The sequence below is a fragment of the Lipotes vexillifer genome, unplaced genomic scaffold, assembly GCF_000442215.2.
Source record: "Lipotes vexillifer unplaced genomic scaffold, Lipotes_vexillifer_v1.1 scaffold24, whole genome shotgun sequence".
Classification (NCBI taxonomy): Eukaryota; Metazoa; Chordata; class Mammalia; order Artiodactyla; family Lipotidae; genus Lipotes; species Lipotes vexillifer.
In genome coordinates, this window is record NW_006782914.1 from 1,535,925 (window position 1) to 1,563,400 (window position 27,476).

General features: G+C 39.4%; 1 protein-coding gene across 1 annotated transcript in view; it reads left to right on the forward strand.

The window, feature by feature from the left end:
- The window catches only part of ATP8B4 (ATPase phospholipid transporting 8B4 (putative)), a 246,299-nt gene extending 219,379 nt beyond the window's left edge, over window positions 1-26,920 (forward strand). Inside the window, 6 exon segments of the mRNA XM_007455539.1 lie at window positions 3,478-3,561; window positions 11,430-11,675; window positions 19,967-20,105; window positions 22,910-23,040; window positions 24,713-24,952; window positions 24,954-26,920. Coding sequence (XP_007455601.1) covers window positions 3,478-3,561; window positions 11,430-11,675; window positions 19,967-20,105; window positions 22,910-23,040; window positions 24,713-24,952; window positions 24,954-24,995 — 882 coding nt within the window. The 3' untranslated portion in view covers window positions 24,996-26,920.
- Window positions 26,921-27,476: the final 556 nt, after the last annotated feature.

The window sequence follows — 27,476 nt, forward strand, 5'->3', positions numbered from 1 at the left end:
CTGCTGAAATACTTCCCACTCTGGACTGGGACCCAGGGGCAGCCTCCTGGCAATAGGGTCACAGGCAGGACAGCTGGGTGGTGCAGAAAACATCAGGCCTTCATCCCAACCTCAGCAGCTGATAGAAGGAGATAAACACACTCTCTGGAGAAAGAAAACATCATCCTGCGCCTTGAAGTGGTTCTTAAATTCTTATCCTCTCCTTTATCTTGACAGATATTCCCCACTAGTTAGTTCATTGAAGCTTTGATGAAGATACTTCTTTTCCTTAGCTTTTTTTGTTACCTTCAGTGGGGAGTTTGGTATGAATCACTTGTTACTGATGGCACATGCCCCTATCTTATATGCATACCATAAACCCAGGCTTGTTTCAGATACCTCTGCTAAAATATCCTGGGGTTTCCAGGGAGTGCTGACAAACTTTTCTGGTCTATTCTCATGGTTGCCTGATACTCCAGGCTATTGACCTGCCCTTCTGTAGGTTCTCTCTTGCCACATTGAGTCTAAGATCCTCTGGGTCACTGCTGCTGTCTGTACTACTTTGCTCCAAGCATAAACATAGGCGGTGGTATGCTAGACCTGGCCCATATTGGTTCCTAGGAACTGATGGTTAAATTCTTAGGATTTATGTGAGCCAGTGGTTAAACACAGCTGTTATTAAAAATTAAATTATATAAACTTACAAGTTAAATAAATTATATGAAACACAAAGTTCATGAATACTCAAAACTCATCCCTTTTAAATTAGCTTTTACCATATTTTGCTGATGATGCTCTTGAGGTTATTTCTGTCTGTTGGATATGTTGGATCTGTCTGGATCTGTGTGGTGGAAATACTGTATACAATGGCGTGCTATGGCACATCGCTTCTCAACTCAGTGATATGACTGCTTGAACAGTCATGGGAAAATATTTACACGATGGAAATTGGTCAATGCTACAAATCAGGGCTTTTTCTTTCTTTTGAAGAGCTAGTTGTTAAACACTTAGCACATCTCTGGACATAGGCCCTCCTTTCAAATCCTCACAGCAGAGTCAGAGTCAAAGAGCAGAGTTTAGCAGGCTTCAAAGAATAACAACAGGGAATTACCATTCAGAGAACTTAAAAACTGGTTACTAGAATGGTTATTCTGAGTCACAAGCATAGGCCTCTTGATGGTAGTTACTAATGTTGCTGCTTTGCCTAAATCCTGTCTCAGCTGTTTATTGGTGGTTGAATTCAACTTTCCTGCCTTGTCGTGCAGCCTACCCTCAAAGAGAATGACATTGAGCAGGTCTTTCCTATGTCGATTCCAGGCCTCAACTCTCTGAGATACACAGAGAGTAAAATAATTTCCTTCCTTCCCTCATCTACCCCACTCCTCTTTTCTGTTCTCTTTTTTTTTTTTTTTTTTTTTTTTTCCCTATCTACCCCACTCCTCTTTTCTGTTCTCTTTTTTTTTTTTTTTTTTTTTTTTGCCCTAAGAATGAACTCTCCTTGAGATGACTGACAGTGGGAATGTCCATGCTCTTTACTTCTTACCATGGGGCTAACCTTGCTCAGAATACAATAATCACCATTTTTTCATAGTGTCTGGTTTATTCAGTATTGAATAAAACCACCTGTGGAGCTTCAACAGAACAGTCCAGATTGAGATTTGGCCTTTGAACACTGGCCTCCACTTCCCCTTTCCTTGAACAAATATACACCCATCTCAAGAATAAACAATAATGCTAAGACATAGAGTAGTCCAAATCCAGATTTAGCAATAAAGACACCAAAATATTTTGTCTTCAATATAATGTACATGTACAAGACATGATTTAAAGGATTGCCTTACCTATATAACTATGTAGAACCTACCTTTAGTTTCTGTGTCTGGAACATTTGCATTTAAGATTCCTCATTGCTTTCAGAATTGCCCTAAGAAGAAAATATGCTTCAGAATATATTCAAAATCTAGCACTTCTCCCTGCTGATCACCTGATCCAGCCCCCTTCGTCTTTCATCTGGACCACTGCAGTAGCCTCCTAATTGGTTTCCCAACTTCCACAATTGCCCCTCTTCAGTCTATTCTCAGCACAGCATCCAGAGTGCTCAGGTTAAAATACAAATCAGATCAGGATGTTTCTTTGCTCAGAATCCTCTAATGTCTTCTCATTTTACTTAGGGAACAAGCCATGGTTACCTCCATAGGATCCTCCTCTTTATTTCTTTGACATCATTATACTCCCTGTAGGTCACTCTGCTCCAGCCAGATGGACTGTCTTGCTGTCCTCTGAACATACCAGATGCTTTCTTGCCTCAGGGATTTTTCATGCACTCTACTTGCAGTATGAAATTTTCCTGTCCCAGAAAGCTGCAAATTTCGATTCTTCATTTCCTTCAGATTTTTTATCAAGTATTACTTCTTAGTGAGACCTTCCTCAATCACTTTATCACAATTACAGCCCTCCTATATTTCCTACCCCCTTTTCCACCCTAGTACTGATTACTATCTCACTCATTCACTCACCAACTATATATATATATATATATATATATATATATATATATATATCTTCATTATTGTATAAATTGTTTGTCTGTTTCCTGACACCATTACAAGGCATATTTCATATGGAATTTTTATCTGATTGTATCATGTTCAAATACCATTGCCTAGAACCTGGTACCTGGCACATAGTGGTTTCTTAATAAATATTGAATGAGTGAATGAATGTATGACAGAGTGGTAGAACAGACATTGGTTAGGATCTGGAGACCTAGGTTTTAATTTTTGCCTTTGCCTGTGATAAGCTCTGTAACACTTATTACATTCTGTTTCTATATCTCTACGTACTTATTAATACAATGGGGATATAATGACTGTTTCACATGCCTCATTGACTTTTAGTGAGGCTCATGCAGGGAAGTGCTCTCTGTAGGTGTGAGGGGATATTTTTATTGTCTTACTTATTTATACCCACTGTAGTGAGCAGCTAGTTCCAGGTCCACCTTGCTTTAAACCACTCCCAAGACAAAGCTCTCCATTTGAACAGAGGGTAGGGCTGGCAGGTTCATTTCCATATCTCCCTCTGAAGATGTTAGCGGATCCTTGCTTATCGCTTAGATCAGGTAATTGGACTATTATAAGCCATTAAAAACCTAAAGAATGAAATAACCCACCACAGGGGCCAGGGCCTTGTGTGTATCCAGCATTGTTTTATGTGTTCTGCATGTATGATACCCTTTCATCCACCCCCACTGCAACTCTGCAAGTGAGAGTATGGCTTCATTTTAGAGATGAAGAAATTGAAGTTTAGAAAGATCTAGTACCCCACTAAAGCAGTGGAACTGATAAGAGACAGAGCCTGGGGAGAACTCGTGTCTCTCTGACTCTAACACCAAACTCCCGTCCAACTCAGGAAATTGAGATAGTCAGTCCAAGAGCCTAAAAGTGAATATTCTCACACCTATGGATGATGTTTCTCACTGATGTGTTCATTTCTTTTCAGACTGTCTATGACCAGTGGTTCATTACCCTTTTTAACATTGTCTACACATCACTGCCCGTTTTAGCCATGGGGATTTTTGACCAGGTATGTGTTTTTCTCTGCCTTTATAATGTATTTTGCTCTGTGGATGCCCTTTAGTTGCTTTTACCTTCTAAGTAGAAGACATGAATCATAGAAAGAGTCCTAGGAATGCAGTTGTTTTAATAGGTATTGCATGGCTCAAAAACCCTTCCAGATCTCCCACCTCCACCAAAAGATCCTCTGATCAGAGCTTGATTACTATCCTCTTAAAGATTCACACCCTACATTATTTCTCTAAAGGCTCTGAGACATCCTGCAAGAAACAGTCTCTTTAATTTCATTGTAGCCCAGCATTTCCCACACTCATAGAACTGCACGTTTACTTATTTATTTTTCATGTAGAACTGATCAGTATGCCTCAGAACTAGTACCTGTGGTTCACACACCAGGGAATACTGTATTAGCCTCTGAAAGTGCAGAGAACCATGCAGTGATACATAGAAAATCATGGAGCTGGGTTGGAGTGCAGAGAGCTAGCATCTGTGGTGACACTGTCCAGCACAGCCCAGAACAGGAACTCCAGGCCAGAGGAACACCCTGCCAATGGGAGAGGAAGACATGGAGCCCCACAGCCATGGAGAGAGAAAGTGAGCAGTTTTCTTTGGTTTAGTTCCATGTGCTTGAGGGGAGAGAAGGGAGGGAATCATTTATAAAATGGTAGATCCTTGGCACACTCAGACCCTTGGAGGGTACTTCCTGGATGGGGACAAAGTCTGGCTGCCTATGGGGAAGTGAAAGGCTAGCCAGAGGAGCTTTCATGGCACAGAGTATATTGTTTAAAAAATTTTTTTGAAGTATTTTTAAAGAGACCAGATTTTCTCCAGGCTGTTGTTAGATCCATTTGCTAGGCCTCATTTTCTGGCCCAAAGCCATCTATTGCAAAATATAAATCGTCGCATTATGAGCTCACTCTACTCTCCCATTCTGAGGCTTTGTAGTCAGTTGTAAGCCTCACTTCTTATATGTAAAAAGGGCAGTTTGTGAACAACATATTTTGTGAAATTCTACAAAAAGTAATGAACTCTTGAAGACCTTAGATGTAAGGGATTAAGCTCATTCATTTCCAAGTGCCCAAGTTTACAAGTGTTCCTTTCCTTGGTACTTTGTAGCTGCCCAGAATGTGGAGTAAAATATTAAATATAAAGCAATTTCTGGGAAAAGATGGTTATTGTGCAATTTGAAAAAATATATAATAAGGGGAGAATTCAAGATGTTGTTATAGGAAGATCCCGAACTCACCTCTTCCTATGGGCACAGTGGGTCTACAGCTACAGAAGGAAAAATTTTCTCTTAAAAAACCCTAAAGGCTGGCTGAAGAAAACCACACAGAAGCCGGTTGGAGAGGCTGGCACACAATGTCACCATAAAACCCACCCCCGCCCTCAGCATGACAATCCTCAACAGGGAGAAAACTCAAACCCTGAAGCTTCTGCCTTAGGTGTGAAGGGTGTGCACCCCACATTGGGCACCTTAACATTTCAGACCTGCACCTGAGAGATGAACCTCCTAAAACCAATGAGGCTCATGTCCCAAGACCCACAAGACTGAAGCAATCTAAGAAATGGCTCTGAATGGGCCCGTGTACTCAGACCCACTTGCTCCTTGGGCCCAGCTCAGAGGCAGCAGATCATGCCCAGTGATGGAGGCTCACCAGCTTATATTAAATCATCAGCCTGGGGGAAGGCATCTTATTTAACACACACACATCTAGGAACCCGCTGGAACACACTCCAGGGACAGAGGCTGGTGGGCGCCATCCTTGTACTCTCCCTTTGCCATACTCCAGAGCACCAGTATCTCCTGAAAGGGAGCTGTTACATGTGTCTGGTGCCCCTATTTTTGTGGCTGCCATCCAGGGGACACCTCTTGACTGCCTGGCTCTGGAGGCCAGGGGAACTTGCATTCCTGGTCCAATGGGACTATAGTAATCGGTGTTACCCAGAAAGGAGCTCATATTCCTATCTGGTGTCCTGATTTTTACAGCTGCTGCCAGGGAACACTTCTACATCATCTGGCTCTGGTGGCCAGTGGGGCTTACACTCGTGGGTCTCACAGGATTGTAACCAGTGGAGAGAGAGTTCTTAAATATCTACCACCCCTCCCAGGGCAGAGCAAGAGGCAACAGACTCAGGAGCTCAGTCTTTCTGTGAAGGAGGCCTATTAGCTAATCATTATAGCTGAGGCCTGAGGGGTAGCCGTCTAATTAAACATGCATCCAGGGGCTGACTGTCATCCTTTCCAGAGACCTCAGAGGGCAGGCAGTATCTTCATGCTCTCCCTATGCCACATTCTACAGCTCCAGTGTCTCCTGGAGAGGAGCTTCACAATGTGACTGGTGCCCTTGTTCTTGTAGCTGCTGCCCAGGGGACACCACTTGATCACGGGGCTCTTGTGGCTGGGGGCTTGTGTTCCTGGGTCCCATGAAACAGTAGCAAATGAAGAGTTGGTTCTTGGCAGGCTACCCCCAGGGCACTGCACAGACAGCAGACTGAAACACACTCCCAGTCTTTCTGGAAAAAGGAACTCTTTGTTTGTCCTGGAGCTTCAGCCTGAGGGGCAGGCTTCAGGTTTGGCACACTCCTAGTGGCTGAGGAAGCTGCTCTCAAGGAATGTAAGCTGTGAGTGCCATCTTGGTCTGTTCCCTCTGCCTTGCTCCAGCTTTCTGCTATCTCCCAGAAAAGAGCTCATGCGTTAATCTGGAGCCCTGACTTTTGTGACTGTGGCATAGGGAACCTCCTAGATTGCCTGGTTCACGTGGCCAGCGAGGCTCATTCTTGCAGTCCCACAGGTATATATTTGTATGGTTTTAAAAACTGCTGCTTGAGGGTCTAGATTCCAATCAGCCTGAATCTAGGTGCTGTAATCTGACCCTGACACTGACATGTCTTGGCACATTCTCAACTTCTGAGACCTGTTAAAAATATAATAGGCTGTTTGAACAAGCATGAAGGTTTGAGAGACAACAAAGAGCTGGGGCAGGGTTGAACAATAAGGTTTATCTCCTACATGAGGCCACTCTTGGAGACAGGGAGAAGTGTTTGTTTTGTCAGCTGTATGAAAACAAACACAGAGAGTCCAACAAAATGAAGAAACAGAGAAAAGCAATGATCTTAGAGAGAAGATCTTAAAGAGGGAGAAGAATGCATGAACACAGTATCTTCAGCAAAAAGATGAAAAATATAAGAAAATACCAAATAGAAGTCATAGAGCTGAAGAATACAAGAGCTGAACTGATTAATACACTACAGGGATTCAACAACAGACTAGATGAAACATTAGGAAGGCTCAGTCAACTTGAAGACAGGAACTCACCCAATCAGAGCAGCAAAAAAGAAAAAAGGATGAAAATAAGTGAAGATAGCTTAAGGAACTTACAGGACAACATCAAACAGACCAACATTCACATTATATGGGTCTCAGAAGGGGAAGGGAGAGAGAAAGGAGCAGAAATTGTATTTGTAGGAATAATGACTGAAAACTTCCCCAACCTGGGAAGGAAACAGACATCCAGACCCAGGAAGCTCAGAGAGTTCCAAATAAGATGAACCCAAAGAGACCCACAGAAAAACACTTTGTAATCAAACTGTCAAAAGTTAAAGACAAAGAAATAATATTAAAAGCAGCAAGAGGAAAACAACTTATTATATACAAGGCAACCCCCATAAGACTATCAGCACATTTTTTTCAGCAGACACTTTGCAGGCCAAAAGGGAGTGACATGATATATTCAAAGTTGAAAGGTAGAACTTTCACCAAGAATATTCTACCTGGCAAGATTATCATTCAGAATTGAAGGAGAGAGAAAGAGTTTTTCAGACAAGCAAAAGATAGAGGACTTCATCACTACTAAGCCAGCTTTATGAGAAATGTTAAAGGGGCTTCTTTAATCTGAAAAGAAAGGTGCTAATTAGTAACAAGAAAACATGTGAAGGAATAAATCTCAGTCAAAAGGTTTGAACAACACAGTTTTGAACTGTGTGGGTACACAATCCACAGTTGGGTGAATCCACGGATGTGAAACCATGAATATGCAGGGCCAACCATAAAGTTATATTCAGATTTTTGACTGTGTGAGCATTGTTGCCCTTAACGCTATGCTGTTCAAGGGTCAACTGTATATAGTAAAGGTAGTGGTTTAATCACTTATAAAGCTAGTATGAATATTAAAAGACAAAAGTAGTAAAGATAACTATGATTACAATAATTAGTTAAGTAATACACAAGATAAAAAATGTAAAATGTGATATCAAAAACATAAAATGTGGGGGGAGAGTAAAAATGTTCAGCTTTAGAATGGAATCAAACTTAAGCAGTTATCAGCTTAAATAGACTATTATAGATATGGTATTATTTATAAGCCTTGTATTACCACAAAGCAAAAACCTATAGTAAATACACAAAATATAAAGAAATATAAGCATATTACTAAAGAAAGTCATCAAACCACAAAGGAAGAGAGCAAGAGAAGAAGAAAGGAACAGAAAGGAATTACAAAAATAGCCAGAAAACAATTAACAAAATGGCAATAAGTACCTACCTATCAATAATTACTTTAAACGTAAATGAACTAAATTGTTTAACCAGAACAAATAGAGTGGTTGAATGGATTAAAAAAAAAAAAAAAAAAAAAACCCAAGACCCATCTATATTGCAGCCTCCAAGAGACTCACTTTAGATGCAGACACACAGAAACTGAAAGTGAGGGGCTGGAAAATGATATTCCATGCAAATGGAAACCAAAAGAAAGCTGGTGTGGCTATACTTATATAAGACTAAATAGACTTTAAAACAAAGGCTAATAAGAGACAAAGATGGGCATTATATAATGATAAAGGAATCAATCCAATAATAGAATATAACATTTGTAAATATTTACGCACTCAACATATATAAAATAAATGTTAACAGACATAAAGTGAGAAATAGACAGCAGTACAATACTAGAAGGGACTTTAATACCTCACTTAGATCAATGGATAGATCATTCAGGCAGAAAATCAGTATAGAAACTTTGGCCTTAAATGACATGTTATACCAGATACATCCTATATATATATATATATAGACTATTCCCTCCAAAAGCAACAAAATGCAAATTCTTCTCAAGTGCACATGGAACATTTTAAAGGACAGATCATATGTTAAGCCACAAAAAAGTTTTAATAAATTTAAGAGATTGAAATCATATCAAGCATCTTTCTAACCACAGTGGTATAAAACTAGAAATTAATTACATGAAGAAAACTGGAAAATTCACATATATGTAGGGATTAAGTAACATGCTGCTGAACACCAATGGGTCAAAGAAGAAATCAAAAAGGAAATTTAAAACACCTTGAGACAAATTAAAATGGAAATATAACATAGCAAAATTTGTGGGATACAGTAAAAGCAGTTTTAAGAGGGAAGCTCATAGTAATAAATGCCTACCTCAAGAAACAAGAAACTTCTCAGATAAACAGCCTACCTTTATACCTCAAGGAACTAGAAAAAGAAGAACAAACAAAGCCCAAAGTTAGTAGAAGGAAGGAAATAACAAAGATTAGAGCAGAAATAAATGAAATAGAGACTAAGAAAACAATAGAGAAGATCAATGAAACTAAGAGCTGGTTCCTTGAAAAGATAAACAAAATTGACAAACCTCTAGGTAGACTCACCAAGAAAAGAAGAGAGAGGACTCAAATAAATAAAATCAGAAATAAAAGAGGAAATATTACAACTGACCACAGAAATACAAGGATCATAAGAGACTAATATGAACAGTTATACACCAACAAATTGGACAAGTTAAAGAAATGGATAAATTCCTAGAAACATACATCCTACCAAGACTGAACTATGATTAAGTATAAAATCTGAACAGAATGGAAAACAATATGGAGGTTCCTCAAAAAATTAAAAATAGAACTACCAAGTGATCCAGCAATTCCACTCCTGGGTACTTATCCGAAGAAAGTGAAAACACTAATTTGAAAAGATATATGCTCTCCTATGTTCATTGCAGCATTATTTATAATAAATAAGATATGGAAACAACCTAAGGGCTAAGAGATATAGAGAAAAAATATACACTTTATCCTTGAAACAAGAGAAGGGTTAGGGGTCCCCCTCACCTTGGCCCCCATCCCCATGCAGTCAAAACTCCTCCTATAGTTATACAGTTGGCCCTCCACATCCATGGTTCTGCATCTGCAGTTTCAACCAACAGTTGATCACATAGTACGTATTTATTGAAAAATTCTGTGTGGAAGTGAACCTGCTCACTTCAAACCCATGTTGTTCAAGGGTCAACTGTGTGTATAATAAGGTCCATTATTGCCATCAAGTTGAGTGTATACCTCTATCCTTTCCTGCTTTATCAACCCTGGCACTTAAACTGATCTCCAGATCATGGGATGCTATGCTGGAAGGCCTCGGTGACTGTCTATGGGTCTGCTCATTTTATAAGGAGGAAACCAAAACTCAGAAGTTCAGGTTACTTTCCTAAAGTCACATGGCCAATATGTGACAGAACTCAACCTAGCAATAGGCCACTTGACTCTGAGATTGCAACACTATTACTGTTGTTACTATTACTATCATCATTCTTTTGTTATTATTTATAGAAGCATTTGTTTTTTAATTACAAGAACTGTGGTAAGAGCTCTGCTGAATACATACCCATTTCATCATGACAGTGATCCTGTGAGGGAGATGCTGTCGTTTATACTCCTGGAGATGAGGAAACTGAGACTCACACAGCTTAAGTGACAGGTCCAAGACTACACCCCTGCTAAGCAGCAGAGCTGGGGTTTGAACTCAGGATTGTCTGGCGTCAAAGCCTGTGTATATAACCTTATCAGTCACTGGACTGGGGAAAGAAGCACCCACTAGCATCTCAAAACTGGACTTCCCAAAGAGACTACATCAATGTTCTTCATGGGACTCCATTTGGCAAGGCCTGGGTCATCCCACAAGCAGGAAGGGGAACTTGGTCTGCTCCCAGAGTTCATGCTTATGTTGCTCCCTCTTTGCCTGCTTCACCTTACCCATGATCCTGTGATGTTGCCAGTGGTCAGTCCTTGCCATACTTTTTGGCTGGGGTGTTTGGCTGCAGTGCTCACAGTGTGGTCATCAGCATTGCTTTGGAGCTTGTTGGAAATGCAGTCTCAGGCCCCACCCCAAACCTACTGAATTATAATCTGTACCCCAGATTATTAGTGTGTACCTGAAGTTTGAGAAGCACAGCTTTAGTTTCTCCTAGGACTCTTGGGCCCAGACATGACGCCTTCTCATTCCGTCTAAATTCTTCATCCTGAACACCTGGTAACTGCCCGTGGAATCCTCCCTGGGTAGAACACTCACCTCTTCAGGCTCAGCTCCCTTCCACCTGGAATCCCACATTCAGTTCCCCCTTTCCCAGTTCCCTTTCTCCTGCTCATGCTTCAAGTTGGGAACTCTGGTTGGCCAATTCTGACTCTGCAGCTCTCTGCTGACATCCCCTGGTCACTACCACTCACTGCGTTGGCAATTAACCCCTGGGGCCCACTGGCTGCACAGGATGTACTAGAATTCTGGGAGCATGAATGCAGCCGCAGGAGAGTACAGGAAAGAAACTTGAATTTGAAGCCAAGTATCTGTGTGCAATCAAGTTCTGGTTCTGCCATAAGAGCTGTGTGGCCTCTCATGAATCTCTCTTGGAGATTCAATTTCCCTGTATAAAATAGGGATCACTTTATTATCCTTTGGGTTACTGTGGGAATGAAAACAAAATAATGAGTAGTGTATATGAGGGCATGCTTAGATATGCATGTGCTATTTCTGGAGATAGGAAATTCAGGGTAGCTCTAAATTCTCAAACCCCTTCCACTGAAGTAACTCTCTGTTGACAGGATGTTAATGACCAGAATAGCATGGATTGTCCGCAGCTCTACAAACCTGGACAGCTGAATCTACTTTTTAACAAGCATAAATTTTTCATCTGTGTGGCACATGGAATCTACACCTCATTAGCCCTTTTCTTCATCCCATATGGGGCCTTTTACAACGTGGCTGGAGAAGATGGACAGCACATTGCAGACTACCAGTCTTTTGCAGTGACCATGGCCACGTCTTTGGTCATTGTGGTCAGTGTGCAGGTAACCTACTGGTGAAAATATCTTAACTTGATGTCTTTACACCTTTTAAAATTATGTTTCATTTGTTGACAGTAATTTTAAAGGAATACTGGGGTTTTCTTTTTAACTACACATTCTGAGATTAAAACAGGAAGCTTTAACATAAATTTCCAGATGTAGGAGATTAGCATTGAATGTCTATAACCTCCATGTTAGTGGAAACCTCACAATGAATCAATCACTTCTTGGGACTGCGCGTTGTATGTGAAGAGAAATGATTATACTACTACTTCCTCCTTGTGCTGTCTTCTTGGAAGAAAATGTTTCCAATGATAACAGAAACTTTCCCATGACTTCTATAAGACTTAGTAACTTATAGGTTTCAAAGTGAGATGTAATGTTTACTTGGCAGTACATTTCTGTGGAATTATCAAGAGGTTCAATGCTATGTATATGGCACATCTGAATCTCAAATTCATAGAAGTTTTCCTGGTAGGAATGATTTTTTAAAAATTCATTTTATTGAAGCATAGTTGATTTACATTGTTGTGTTTCTGGTATACAGCAAAGTGATTCTGTTATACATAAATATATTCTTGTTCATACTTTTTCTTTAAACATCTTTATTGGAGTATAATTGCCTTACAATGGTGTGTTAGTTTCTGTTTTATAACAGAGTGAATCAGTTATACACATACATTTCATATTCTTTTCCATTATGGTTTATCACAGGATATTGAATGTAGTTTCCTGTGCTATATAGTAGGACCTTGTTCTTTACTCATTCTGTATATAATACAATAAGTCCCCTACATACAAACGAGTTCTGTTCCGAGAGTGCATTCGGTTCGTAAGTCCAATTTGTTCCTAAGTCCAACAAAGTCAGCCTAGGTACCCAACTAACACAATCGGCTATATAGTACTGTACTGTATTAGGTTTATAATACTTTTCACACAAATAATACATAAAAAACAAACACAAAAATAAGGAAAACATTTTTAATCTTATAATACGGTACCTTGAAAAGTACAGTAGTACAGTACAACAGCTGGCATACAGGGGCTGGCATCGAGTCAACAGGCAAGGAGAGTTACTGACTTGAGGAGGGAGAAGAGGTGGGAGATGGTAGAGCTGAAGGATCGTCAGCAATAGGAGACGGAGGACAAGCTGCAATTTCACTCATGCCTGATGTTGATGGCACAGGTTCTGGTTGCTTGCTGGATTCAGTTCTATCTACCGTCTTGAAAAAATGATCCAGTGATGTCTGGGTAGTAGCTCTTTTTTTCTCGTCATAGATGACATGGTAGCACTGGACTGCATTCTGAATGACCGCTGCAACCTTCACGTACCATTCTACATTCAGCTCCTGTGCCTCAAAAACTAATAGTGCCTCCTCAAATAAAAAACAACCCCTTGCCATTTCCTGCATCGTGAATCTCTTCGGTTCTTCAGTTACTTCTTCTTCCTCTTGTCTCTCTTTATCCTTTCTCTGGGCCTCCAATTCCATCAGGTCTTCATTAATCAGCTCCTCGTGTTGCATAGCAAGGAGTTCAATAAAGTCATCCTCTTGCAGATCTAGCTTGAAATAAAGATACCGTACTACTGTACTCTATACAGTACTATACAGTAAAGTACACAAAAGCACAACCACTTGTAGAGGATGCACACACATGACAATGTATGCCAGACACATGAACTAACTTATGTGATTGGACTTGTGAGCGCACGTTTGCATCTTTGAAAGTTCGCAACTTGAAGGTTCGTATGTAGGGGACTTACTGTCGTTTGCATCTGCTAATCCCAAACTCCTAATCCATCCTTCTCCCAACACCCCTCCTCCTTGGCAACCACAAGTCTGATCTCTATGTCTGTGAGTCTGTTTTGTAAATAAGTTCATTTGTGTCATATTTTAGATTTGACATATAGTGATAGCATATGGTATTTGTCTTTCTCTTTCTGACTTACTTCACTTAGTATGATCATCTCTAGGTCCATCCATGTTGCTAGAAATGGCATTATTTCATTCTTTTTAATGACTGAGTAGTATTTCACTGTGCGGGTGTATACATACACACACACGCACCCACACACACATCTTCTTTATTCGTTCATCTGTTAATGGATACTTGGTGTTGATGGACACTTGCTTCCATGACCTGGCTATTGTAAACAGTGCTGCTATGAACACTGGGGTACATGTATCTTTTCAAATTACAGTTTTGTCCAGATACATGCTCAGGAGTGGGATTGCTGGATTATATGACAACTCTAGTTTTAATTTTTTGAGGAACCTCCATAATGTTTTCCATAGTGGCTGCACCAATTTACATTCCCATCTGCTAAGAATGATTCTTGATGATCCATTGATCTTCATCAGGCATCTTGAGTTGGTTTCTATTTCCTCTTTTATGCAAATGATGGACAATACCATTAGGTATTGAGTTAGAATTTACAAAAGCTTTCCAATCCATTAAAGTCTGTACCTCTGGGTGGATACATTAAGCCATGTGACCTCTGCTTTTTGTCTTTTTTTGTGTGTGGGGTTTTTTGGGGAGTGTTTTTTTGAAAGGGAAAGTATAAATCAAGGGCTTAATTTTTATAGAGTTTGAATTGCCTGTGGTGAGTCCTTTTTCTATCCTATAAACAATGTCTTTTAAAAATCTTAGCCTCTTACATCCAATGAAAGATCTTGTTAAACCCCAGACTTTCTCTTCATGATTCAATAAATATTTAATAGATTGAATGAATCAGATGTAAATATACTGCTCTTAAATGGCATCTCTGCCATGCCTTGGTCCATCTAAGTGAGTATCATTAAGTTCAAACCAAAACCATCTAACACTTGACATCTTGGAAGTCCAAAATTCAGTCAGACAGGTAGCATCCAAAATCAGAACCAGATTTCTCCACTCAAAGAGGAGTTCTGTTTGTCTGTTTCACAACTAAATAAAGCATATGGGTGCTTTGTGAACTCTCCATGCCTAGTTCCCCTATGTTCAATTCTGTAGCAGAGGAGGAGATAATGGAGTGACTTGGAAGCCTCTGACACAGCTAAGGCATCCATCATGAAATCATGGCTTCAATCAGACACTGCTGTCCTTAACACACAGAATAAGTTTCAGGAATTTTGTGAATAAGCTCATTTTGAGAGCGGCATTAACATCCTTTCCTCTCTATCTAGGCTTGAGTAATTTCTGCAGAAGGGGTACATAGATGTTATACTTTTGAGTTCAAATCTTTCTTTATCTTTACTAAATGATATATTGGATGGGCATAAGATTCTTAAATCAGAGCATTTTTCTTTAGGAACTTTGTAAATGATTTTCCACTACATCCATTTCAGTGTAGCAGTCTGATATTAAGTTGATTCTCTTTCCTTTGTAAATAATATCTTCTGTGTCTAGAAGCTTATGTTCTTTATCCTTCGACTTCACAAATGTCACCAGAACATAGCTTTTTTCATTGATTTTCCTAGAATTTACAGTACCCTCCCAATCTGAAAATCTTTGCTGTTTGTTATCCCAGAGCAGTTTTCTCTGTCATTTCTTTGATTGCTACTTCTCTCTTTCTTTCTTTTCCTCTTTCTACGATGCCATTATTTCTTATATTGGGTCCATGGATCTGACATCTATGGATTTGCCATCCATGTCTCATATCTTTTTGCACATGGTTCCCATTTCTTCAAGTTTTTGCCCTGTTATGAAATATTGTTTCCAGTTGTTTTTCCCAGAATATTAATTCAGTTCTCATCAATGACTATTATTGTTTGGTTTCTCTACTGAATTTTTAAATTCAGAAATAATGCTTATATTTCTTCCAGAATTTTATTCTATGATCTAATTGCATCTCCTTAAGAGTTCTTATTACTTTTTTTGTTGTTGTTATAGTGCTTGTCTGTCTTTCCCATTAGTTCTGCCTCAACAGGAGCCACCTGTTCTTGTTTTTTTTTTCAATTGTGCCCTCTTAAATTGGTTGTGATTTTTCTCTGCCTACTCATACCCACACAGGTCAGGCTATTGGTGTCTCTTAATGGTGATGAACTGACAGGTGGTGAAAGGTACAGCTGCAGATTTTGGTCTAATGTCTCAACAAATGAACTGGAAAGCCAGCATCTCTTTGCTGAGGCATGGAAAGCAGGGCTGTCTGTTCTCAGGCCTCTTGAGGAAAGTAAAGGCTTTCACTTTAGCACCCCTGCAGTTTCATCAAGGCTGCCAGCATTCTTTTTTTTGTTTGTTTTGTTTCTGCTTTTTAACAAAGTGAATCAGTTATACATATACATATGTTCCCATCTCTTCCCTCTTGCGTCTCCCTCCCTCCCGCCCTCCCTATCCCACCCCTCCAGGTGGTCACAAAGCACCGAGCTGATCTCCCTGTGCTATGCAGCTGCTTCCCACTAGCTATCTACCTTACGTTTGGTAATGTATATATGTCCATGCCTCTCTCTCGCTTTGTCACAGCTTACCCTTCCCCCTCCCCCTATCCTCAAGTCCATTCTCTAGTAGGTCTGTGTCTTTATTCCTGTCTTACCCCTAGGTTCTTCATGATATTTTTTTTTCTTAAATTCCATATATATGTGTTAGCATACATTATTTGTCTCTCTCTTTCTGACTTACTTCACTCTGTATGACAGACTCTAGCTCTATCCACCTCATTACAAATAACTCAATTTCATTCATTTTTATGGCTAATATTCCATTGTATATATGTGCCACATCTTCTTTATCCATTCATCCAATGATGGACACTTAGGTTGTTTCCATCTCTGGGCTATTGTAAATAGAGCTGCAATGAACATTTTTGTACATGACTCTTTTTGAATTATGGTTTTCTCAGGGTATATGCCCAGTAGTGGGATTGCTGGGTCATATGGTAGTTCTATTTGTAGTTTTTTAAGGAACCTCCATACTGTTCTCCATAGTGGCTGTACCAATTCACATTCCCGCCAGCAGTGCACAAGTGTTCCCTTTTCTCCACACCCTCTCCAGCATTTACTGTTTCTAGATTTTTTGATGATGGCCATTCTGACCAGTGTGAGATGATATCTCATTGTAGTTTTGATTTGCATTTCTCTAATGATTAATGATGTTGAGCATTCTCTCATGTGTTTGTTGGTAGTCTGTATATATTCTTTGGAGAAATGTCTATTTAGGTCTTCTGCCCATCTTTGGATTGGGTTTTTTGTTTCTTTGTAATTGAGCTGCATGAGCTGCTTATAAATTTTGGAGATTAATCCTTTGTCAGTTGCTTCATTTGCAAATATTTTCTCCCATTCTGAGGGTTCACTTTTCACCTTATTTATGGTTTCCTTTGCTGTGCAAAAGCCTTGAAGTTTCATTAGGTCCCATTTGTTTATTTTTGTTTTTATTTCCATTTCTCTAGGAGGTGGGTCAAAAAGGATCTTGCTGTGATTTATGTCATAGAGTGTTCTGCCTATGTTTTCCTCTAAGAGTTTGATAGTTTCTGGCCTTACATTTAGGTCTTTAATCCATTTTGAGCTTATTTTTGTGTATGGTGTTAGGGAGTGATCTAATCTCATACTTTTACATGTACCTGTCCAGTTTTCCCAGCACCACTTATTGAAGAGGCTGTCCTTTCTCCACTGTACATTCCTGCCTCCTTTATCAAAGATAAGGTGACCATATGTGCGTGGGTTTATCTCTGGGCTTTCTATCCTGTTCCATTGATCTATCTTTCTGTTTTTGTGCCAGTACCATACTGTCTTGATTACTGTAGCTTTGTAGTATAGTCTGAAGTCAGGGAGCCTGATTCCTCCAGCTCCATTTTTTGTTCTCAAGATTGCTTTGGCTATTCGGGGTCTTTTGTGTTTCCATACAAATTGTGAAATTTTTTGTTCTAGTTCTGTGAAAAATGCCAGTGGTAGTTTGATAGGGATTGCATTGAATCTATAGATTGCTTTGGGTAGTAGAGTCATTTTCACAATGTTGATTCTTCCAATCCAAGAACATGGTATATCTCTCCATCTGTTTGTATCATCTTTAATTTCTTTCATCAGTGTCTTATAATTTTCTGCATACAGGTCTTTTGTCTCCTTAGGTAGGTTTATTCCTAGGTATTTTATTCTTTTTGTTGCAATGGTAAATGGGAGTGTTTTCTTGATTTCACTTTCAGATTTTTCATCATTAGTGTATAGGAATAGCAGAGATTTCTGTGCATTAATTTTGTATCTCGCTACTTTACCAAATTCATTGATTAGCTCTAGTAGTTTTCTGGTAGCATCTTTAGGACTCTCTATGTATAGTATCATGTCATCTGCCAACAGTGACAGCTTTACTTCTTCTTTTCCGATTTGGATTCCTTTTATTTCCTTTTCTTCTCTGATTGCTGTGGCTAAAACTTCCAAAACTATGTTGAATAACGGTGGTGAGAGTGGGCAACCTTGTCTTGTTCCTGATCTTAGTGGAAATGCTTTCAGTTTTTCACCATTGAGAACGATGTTGGCTGTGGGTTTGTCATATATGGCCTTTATTATGTTGAGGAAAGTTCCCTCTATGCCTACTTTCTGCAGTGTTTTTATCATAAATGGGTGTTGAATTTTGTCGAAAGCTTTCTCTGCATCTATTGAGATGATCATATGGTTTTTCTGCTTCAATTTGTTGATATGGTATATCACGTTGATTGATTTACATATATTGAAGAATCCTTGCATTCCTGGAATAAACCCCACTTGGTCATGGTGTATGATCCTTTTAATGTGCTGTTGGATTCTGTTTGCTAGTATTTTGTTGAGGATTTTTGCATCTTTGTTCATCAGTGATATTGGCCTGTAGTTTTCTTTCTTTGTGACATCCTTGTCTGGTTTTGGTATCAAGGTGATGGTGGCCTCATAGAATGAGTTTGGGAGTGTTCCTCCCTCTGCTATATTTTGGAAGAGTTTGAGAAGGATAGGTGTTAGCTCTTCTCTAAATGTTTGATAGAATTCGCCTGTGAAGCCATCTGGTCCTGGGCTTTTGTTTGTTGGAAGATTTTTAATCACAGTTTCCATTTCAGTGCCTGTGATTGGTCTCAGCATTCTTTTTATGGGGCATCATTTTAAAGGACAGTAAACGTCATGTGGGAAGGGGAAGTATGTCTCCATGTGCAGAGAGGAATCTGTTTACTGTGTAGGTAGAGCACCCTCAGGCAGGCAATAAATCTGTGGCCTTGCATCAGACTGTGCTAGAAATGCAAGTCTTCACTTGGACCATTTGGTGCCTCTGATATGCAAATATTTGCTAGAGCAAATAAGGATGCTAGAACCTACTTTTTTTTTCTCTGAGAACTCAAGTGTTCATATTCACCAGTCTTGATTTCCCCATATCAGGTTACTCTTTTGCAGCTCTACTGCCATAACAAGTTATTGGAAGGGAGAACGGCTTGTGAGCATGTTCCCAGATCACCATGAACCCCAGCTTCTGAATTTTATGCCTTAAGTGGATTAAGGATTTTTCTTTGCTATTATTTGAATAACTTAAGAGAAATGATAACCCAAATGAATTAGAATATTGATGTAAACAGATTATACCTGTGTCAAAATGGTCATATGAAAATCTATGTACAGATTTTTTTTAGTTTTTTTTTAATTAATTATTTTGGGGGCTGCATTGGGTCCTCATTGCTGTGCGTGGGCTTTCTCTAGTTGTGGTGAGCAGGGGCTACTCTTCCTTGCAGTGCGCGGGCTTCTCATTGTGGTGGCTTCTCTTGTTGTGGAGCACGGACTCTAGGTGCATGGGCTTCAGTAGTTGTGGCTCATGGGCTCAGTAGTTGTGGCTCACAGGCTCTAGAGTGCAGGCTCAGTAGTTGTGGTGCACAGGCTTAGTTGCTCCGCGGCATGTGGGATCTTTCCAGCCCAGGGCTCGAACCCGTGTCCCCTGCATTGGCAGGTGGATTCTTAACCACTGTGCCACCAGGGAAGCCCTATGTACAGATTTTAAAATGTTGCACTTGCTCACTATGAAAAATAGTTTTCCAATAGAAAAATTTTGAGAGCAATTTGGAAAGTAGCTTTGAAATTAGAAAACATTCTGCTTTCTTCTTTCTCACTTAAAAGAAATTTATCATTTTATTTCCTAATTTTTGATTCAACGTTGCTAGATATAATGGCTTGCAGATATAAGTCCTAAAGTCAGTTGTCTACCAGGAATGTCACATTAGTCCCCTGTGTTGTGCAGAAAGTGGTAAGGCCTATGGTTGGCTGAAAACTAGACATGTGCCACTGTCTTCTCACAGAACAGTTCTGAGGAAACATTACTCAGTAAAATGATGCTCTTTTAATACTCAACAATCTCCCCTTTGTGTTTGACTCTATTTACAGATAGCCTTGGATACCAGTTACTGGACTATCATTAATCATGTCTTCGTATGGGGCAGCATTGCCACTTATTTCTCCATTTTATTTACCATGCACAGTAATGGCCTCTTTGGCATCTTCCCAAGCCAGTTTCCATTTGTTGGTAAGTGAGTCCCACTATTTGCTGGGGCCTAGTGTCAAGGTGTCATTTATTTGTCTTTGTAATTTATTTTCTTTGGTGGGATTGGGGATGACCAATAATTCTGTCTCTAGGAATTGATTGAGCCAGACACCTGAGGGCTTACAGGCTTGAAGTGAGCTCCAAAAGATTAGGTTTTGCTGTCCATACTAGATGCAGAATCACTGAGATAGCTGCTTACAGGTTCCTAACAGCCCAGATGCAGTAGACTGTCCCTTTCCAAATAACAGGCGTAGCACATATAGATCAGGGATACCTGAAAACCTGTGAAGTTCATGTATGATAGAGGGAAGAGAAAGAAATGCCAGGCTTTCCCTGTTATGCCACATTATCACCGCCATTTCTGCCTAAGTTTACCTGTGGAACTTATTTGCATTTAGAAAAGAAATAATGTATAATTTAGAGCCTTTTAAAAACTGCTGGACATAGTCCATGAGTGGCACCAAGAATAGGCTCTGTAGTTAGACAGCCAGTGTTCAAATGTCATCTCTGCCACTTATAAGCTGTGTGACCTTAGGCAAGTTTCTTTTCATTTTCATGCCTTAATGTCTTCAGTTCTAAACTTGGGGATGTTAATAGTTCCTACTTTTATAGGAAATTGGTGAGGGTTAAATGACATAATACATATGAAATGCTTAGCATGTAGCCTGGTACATAGTACGTTTTTAGTAAATGTTAGCCATGATGATGAAGATGGTGATTAAAGCAAATGTGGCTTGATTACTGATTGGGGACATCGAACAGCAGATGGGTAGCAAAAGACCTCCTAAAATCCCTTAAACCCCTGAGATGCTATGATTCTACAAAGAGTATATATCTGGTCTATCTTTGAGGTATACTATCATTGCACTCCACATTTCAAAATGATTCCCAGCAAGGGCCACTGAGTTTTACACAGTGGGGCTATTAATAGACTTTTAAAGAAGTTTTGAAATCTCTAGTGTGTGTGAAATAAGTTGGTAACAGTGATGTTTCTGAGTTCATCCCAGCAAACTGTGGAAAAGAGAGATACATAGTGACAGCCTACTTGAGTTCAATTAGGCAAGACAGATTTGCATCCACTAGTTGGGAAATCCAGTCTAAAAAAATAATTCTTAGAAGACTGATTTCATGTAGAAAGCAAAATAAGAGCAATTATAGGGTTATACGTTTCCAAAGGCACCTGAAATTGCAATTCCATTTAAGTGCATGTATATGCTTAAGAGTATTGTATTCAATTTTTGCCTTCCTCTGTGTGTACAGGGAAATCTTTAAATTGTACCTGTCTTACTTAACATGTAATGTTAATCCTTTATTTATCAAAAGATTCCAACCATGTATAAACATGACGGTTGTGAATAAGAATAAACATTAGGAAAAAGAGAGCTATTTAAACTACTTTTAAGTTTTTTCTTTTCTTTTTGGTTGCCAAATCTGAAAGTTCAGTGCATTAACCAGAAGACTTCCAGTCCTAAGACAGCATTCGAACATGCATAATGAGACTGGAATGCCTCAACTGGAGAAAGTAGTTTGTGTGGGGACCACTGTCTAAGCACATGCCATTCCAGGAATTAATTACTGGGTTCCAATGAGACTTTTCAAAACTTAAATCAACATTGAGGTTTAAGAAAATTTTTTTTTCCTTAGTAGCCAGCAGCAAGCAGGAGTGTGGTTTTAAAGTGATGCTTGTTTTTCCAGCCATGCCTGGGGGTACTGAGCTTCAGGGAGTTCAAAAAGACATTTAATTTACTGAGTCAAGTTTGTTTCTGCCCAGGCAAATGGAATCAAGTGCTCTTTGGTAGGCAGAGTCTATCCTCCTAAGACAGAAAATGCAGACATTCCAATAAGGAGCCAAGCATCACACCCAGAGCCCATTAAAATTGTGTTAACTATAGCATTGGGAGGGGGAACCTGGATAATTGGAGGTATCATGTGCCTAGAAAACCAACAGGAACAACAGTTCATAAGTAGGGTTGACATCTTCCGTATAGTTTGTCTGCCTGCCTGCCTTACTGACCCTTATTGCTTTGTTTAAACAAACATCCCAGTATACGAGGTGTGAGTATAAAATAAGAAAACTGCCTCCAGGCTTGGAAATGAGTTTCACTACTCTATTGAACTAGAATATTGAATGGCTGAATCAGTGGTTTCCCAGTGTGGAGATTGCTCTTTTCACAAACCCAAGAGCATCTCTGATCTCCTTGGAACCTTGAGTACTTCATAACCAAGTGAAGTTATGAGATAGAGAGATTGGTAAGTCCCTTTGAGGCAGGTTTTTGGGGGCTGTTGACTGAATTTAAAAGGTTGACCCTGTAGTAGACACAGCTCACCTTTTATGACATAGCCAGTTGAGAAGACCAGTATTTGCGATTGTACCTGTATCCAGAACATACATTGTGTAGTTTTGATATGATAGTTTTGTTTGAATCCATAAGGGTAAATGTGCCTTTAAAAATAATGGCTGCTTTGTAGTTGAGGGATTTTGAGGCTGGATGAGAGAATTCTGCTTCATGAGTGAAGCTGGACTGAGCCTGGATCAGAGAATGCTTGGCTCTGGCTGGCAGTCCCCTAGTGATCAGGCCATGAAGCAGTTCCCAAGGGTGATCTTACCATTCTTGCACTCTTATCCCCACTGAGCATACGAAATACTAGGGAAGATACCCAGTGGTTCTCCTAGGCAGTCCAAAAGTCCCTTTCAAAAAAGACCTTATGGGAATAGACAAAGAACCAATTAATTCAATAATTCAGTTCTATTTATAATCACAGTGTTTATCTTTCTTTAATAATAGGAAATGCACGACATTCCTTGACCCAGAAGTGCATCTGGCTTGTTATTCTCCTAACAACAGTGGCTTCAGTTATGCCTGTGGTGGCATTCAGATTTTTGAAGGTGGATTTATTCCCAACCCTGAGTGATCAGGTATGTTGTAGTGCTGCTGGGTACTTGAGGGGTTGGTTCTTTGCTCTTGGAATCATATCCTCTGCCTGATTAGAAGTCCAGAGAAGAGCTAATGAACTTCTCATCAGCAAACACCTACAGGTGCACGGCATCACATCACAGTAGCTGGAACTGCCCACAACTGAACATACTAGCCCTGGGAGTGCCAGTGAAGATAACTGTCTACACTAAATGTGGGTGGGGAGTCGTAAATTACAAGTTAGATTGGATATTTTTAAAAGTTGACTTTTAAAAAACAAGCTTGCTGGCAGCATTTTGGACATTTGCTCCAAGGCAAAGGCAAGCTAGAGGGAAAGTTAGTGACTTGGGGAAAGTAAAGGGTACAGTAAAAGAGAGACAAGCAAAGTATGAGGTGAAGGGGCTCTAAATTTCTGTAGAAATGTAGTAGCAGATTGTTAAACATGGGAGAGAGGTTACTTTCTGAACAGATTAAGAAAGGAAACAGCAACATGATAGCTGGATTGGAAAATATAAAGTTAGAAGAAAAACAGAAAGAACCGATTGTAGAAATACTAAGTCAAGGGATTGACAACATATTTCAGTATTTTATGGAAAGAGGAGTATAAGCAACACAATGTCAAACTAGGTCAGGACCCAGATAGATGAGAAAAGGAGAAAGAGGAGATGCATTTGTAGCTATGTCTTGAGAAGGGGGAAATATTGAGGGGGTGAGTGACCAGGCTGATGATGCTGAGAAGAACTGAGGTAGAAATTCCCTTATCATGAAATCCTTCATGTTCTGGGGCCAAAGTACCAAGAGGTTCCTTCTGAAACGATCTGTGGATTCCCCTGTTATGTTTGTCCTTTCCCTTTGGCTCTGTGAGCTCATTCTGATGTCAACTCAGAAAATGATGGATGAGCTGAAGGAAGATGATGCTCATTTCTTCCTGTGTGTGTTTATATACATCATGATTTTCTGCTTAATGGCTTTCTCCCGACATGAAAGTCTGAAACCAAGCAATCGATCAGCTGACCTAAAGAACAAGGTGCTGCGCACCAAACCTTCTATCTCTTCCTCCTCAACGTTATAGGGAAATGAAAGAAACACTAGAAATCCACCCAAACAATGTTGAGCTCTTCAAAAGACCACAAAAAACCCCCAAAGAAATCAAAACACTGAAAATCCCATGATACTTTGAGCTACCACAAGAGTTTAAAATTTTGTGACTCTCATTTTCTAAATTTTCTCTTAGTCCAGTTACTAATGACTACTGGATCCTGACAGCCTCTAAAAGAGAGAGGAAAGACTTATTTGGGGCATACGGGTCTGTAAATTTTTATACTGACTGTATTTGGCTGGTGCACGTTAGAAAATCTTTCTGTACAAAAGTATGTTCCTGTTCACTTAAGGTGGATGTATTAGATGGGGACAATAATGAAATTTGTCTTAACACTTCTTAATAGTCTTAATAGTCTCTCAGTAGAGATAAAAACTAACCAGTATCCAGTGTAATCTTTTGGGTAGAAAATTGCTTGGCTTTTAGGTGAAAAACTTGATCTTGCAGTGAAGTTGAGTACTTGGTTACCATTGATGTTGTTTTTACAGAAAAGGCTTTCACTTCACAAAGTGGCCCACTGTGTGGAGTCTATCATCTGGATGCTTCATCTCACTCTGGGTCTCCTTTGTCTCCAGATCCGCCAGTGGCAGAAGGCTCAAAAAAAGGCAAGACCCCTGCGTAGCCGAAAGCCTCAGACTCGGAGATCAAGCTCGAGAAGATCTGGATATGCTTTTGCTCACCAAGAGGGCTATGGAGAGCTTATCACATCTGGAAAAAATATGCGAGCTAACAATCCACCCCCGACATCAGGGTTGGAAAAGACACTGTATAATAGCACTAGCTGGATTGAAAATTTATGTAAGAAAACCACAGACAACAGTGAGCAGCTTTAGCCAGGATAAAACAGTGAAACTGTGAGTCAAGATGAATTTGAACCACACAGTTTTCACTTTGGCTGGAGCTGAAATTAGCTGGCTCCAGAGTTTAAGAACAGGGGTTAGGGGTGGGGCAGATGGCCTCGCTTAACCTAAATCTGTGTCAGACAGTGGCCAGTGCCATCCAATAGAGATGTGCTCTACTCAAAACCAGGTCAGAGGTCACTGTCCAATTCATGAGTTGGTGGACAAAACCCTCACAATACCAGCACAAGTTTTTTTAATCAACCTAGATACCAATCGATCTGTACTTTAGAATCTTATTTATGGAGAAACACTTGTAAATCTGCATATACAGAGAATGGGTCTTCAGGTGAATAAAAGGGTGCATTCACAAGGTATATATCCCAGCTGAAAAGCATCCTTGTGACAGATTAACGCTTATATGTAAGATCAGCCATTCCCAAGATACACTTTTAAGATTTAAAAGGTACACATTGTACACTAAGGTGCTTCCAGACTTACAGCAGCTTGTCACTGTCCAGTCTTGATCCCTACCTGTGTGTTCAGCCAGGACAACAAATCACCTTCATGCCTGAAGAGTAGAAAAACATGTTGGTATTCCACATTTTTCTACTAGCCTAGAGACAAAGTAGACTGAACATCTTTACAGTGGAATAGGCTGACAATTTGGTCAAATTTATTCAAAAAATTCTCAGGGACATGTTCATGAAATGTCAAAGAGAGACTCTGGAACGTATTCTAAATACTTTTCAATGACTTTTATAACAACTTCAGTAGTTATTTTCTCTGCCTCATCTAGAGCTATTAATGGACTCAGCAAAGCACTGGAATTTCACACTTTGATGATACTATTCCATGTAATGTATGTGCAAGTACTTTCAACATTTCCAGTTTTAAAAAGTTCAGATTTGAAACCAAACAAATTAATAAACAGTCTTTTTAATTACTTATTGAAATATGCAGGTTTAGGTCATTCATAGTTAGTTGGTTTTGATATTCAGCTGTCATATTTATAATTCAAACACATGAGGTTGAGTTTTTGGAGATGTTCCAGTCCAAATTTGAGTCCATTTGTGAGTCATCAGTATAGTATCTGTAAAAGAATTCAAACATATTTGTGTTCAAACTCCAGTTCTGTCACTTCTTACCTCTGTAAGCTTGGGCAGGTAATGTGCTTCCTCTGAGACTCAGTTTCTTCCTCTGTAAAATGAGGATATACTACCTACCTCATGTGGTTGTTCGAGGATTGTCAAAGCGCAAATTCTTAAATCATTGAAAACATAATTCTCATGTGAATAGATGATGAGTTAAGTGCCATTTAACTCAATCAGAATACAAGAGCAAATGTGAAGAACTGGAATTTAAGTAATCAGTGGAAAAGGCATTGATGAAATGAGATTGCAAAGTAAGATCTAAAACTGGTTAGTATTCTAAAGGGAAATAACCTTGGAGGTATTTTTATATAGTAACTATAACCTTGGAGGTAAATTTCTCTACCAGAAAACAAAAATAAATGATCATCATGCCTTATCAATTTTCTATAAATCATACTCCAACTTTAAAGAATCCTTAATCTGGTCTTTATTGCATTATTAGTCAAAGTTATATTTCCCAAAAGAGTCAGATGGCCCTTGGGTGGGCTTGATGGATAATGGACTAGCATGATATTATGGATCACACAATCCTTTTTTTTTGGGGGGGCGGCCTTAATTTCCAAGTCTGGGATAACTTTTCCTGAATGGTATCAAATGAGATATATATAAAAGAGCCTAATACAGTGGTTTAATCATAGTTAATGCTTTTAGATATTCCCTGTTCTCCTACGTGCCTGCATAGACTTAACTAGATGTTAGTTTTCAGTGTCTAATTTGTCATTAGTTTCACTGCGTTGTAACATTTTTGAAAGATTTGCAAACTTTTACTAAATATTTTGGCACTTGTGGTGTTTGATGTTTAGTCTTTTTATTGGAAACTCATTGGGGAGAGTTTTTGTTCCACTGATCAACTGATTTTTTTTTTTCTTCTCCTTTACATGCCTAGGGAAAATGTACATCATTCTTAGGATCAGAGTCAAGAATAAAATGAACCAATTTGACCTATGTTTAAGGGATGGGAAAGATTAGGAATGGTCCACATTTGCAAATTCAGTTCAAATTAAATAAGGCTGTTTATAAACATAATGTGGATAGCTGTGAGAGAAACACATCTATCAGTTTACTTTGGCCCCATGAGATCCAAATGAACTCACATACCCATTGTGAGGTCATTCAAGTGCCAGGGATTATTTTGAGCCTGAAGATAAAAAAGCCTGAGGGGTGATGGTGGTGCACTGGGGAATAGTAAAATTTTAGATTTACATAAACATTATCAGATTATTTGGAAAGAAAAAAATTCTATATTCAGGACTAAAGTTGATAACTATGTGTTTTTAAAGTCACTGTCCAAGTTTTGAGCTCTTACAGGCAATTACAAATTGTGTTTCCCAGAGGAGGGATCAAGG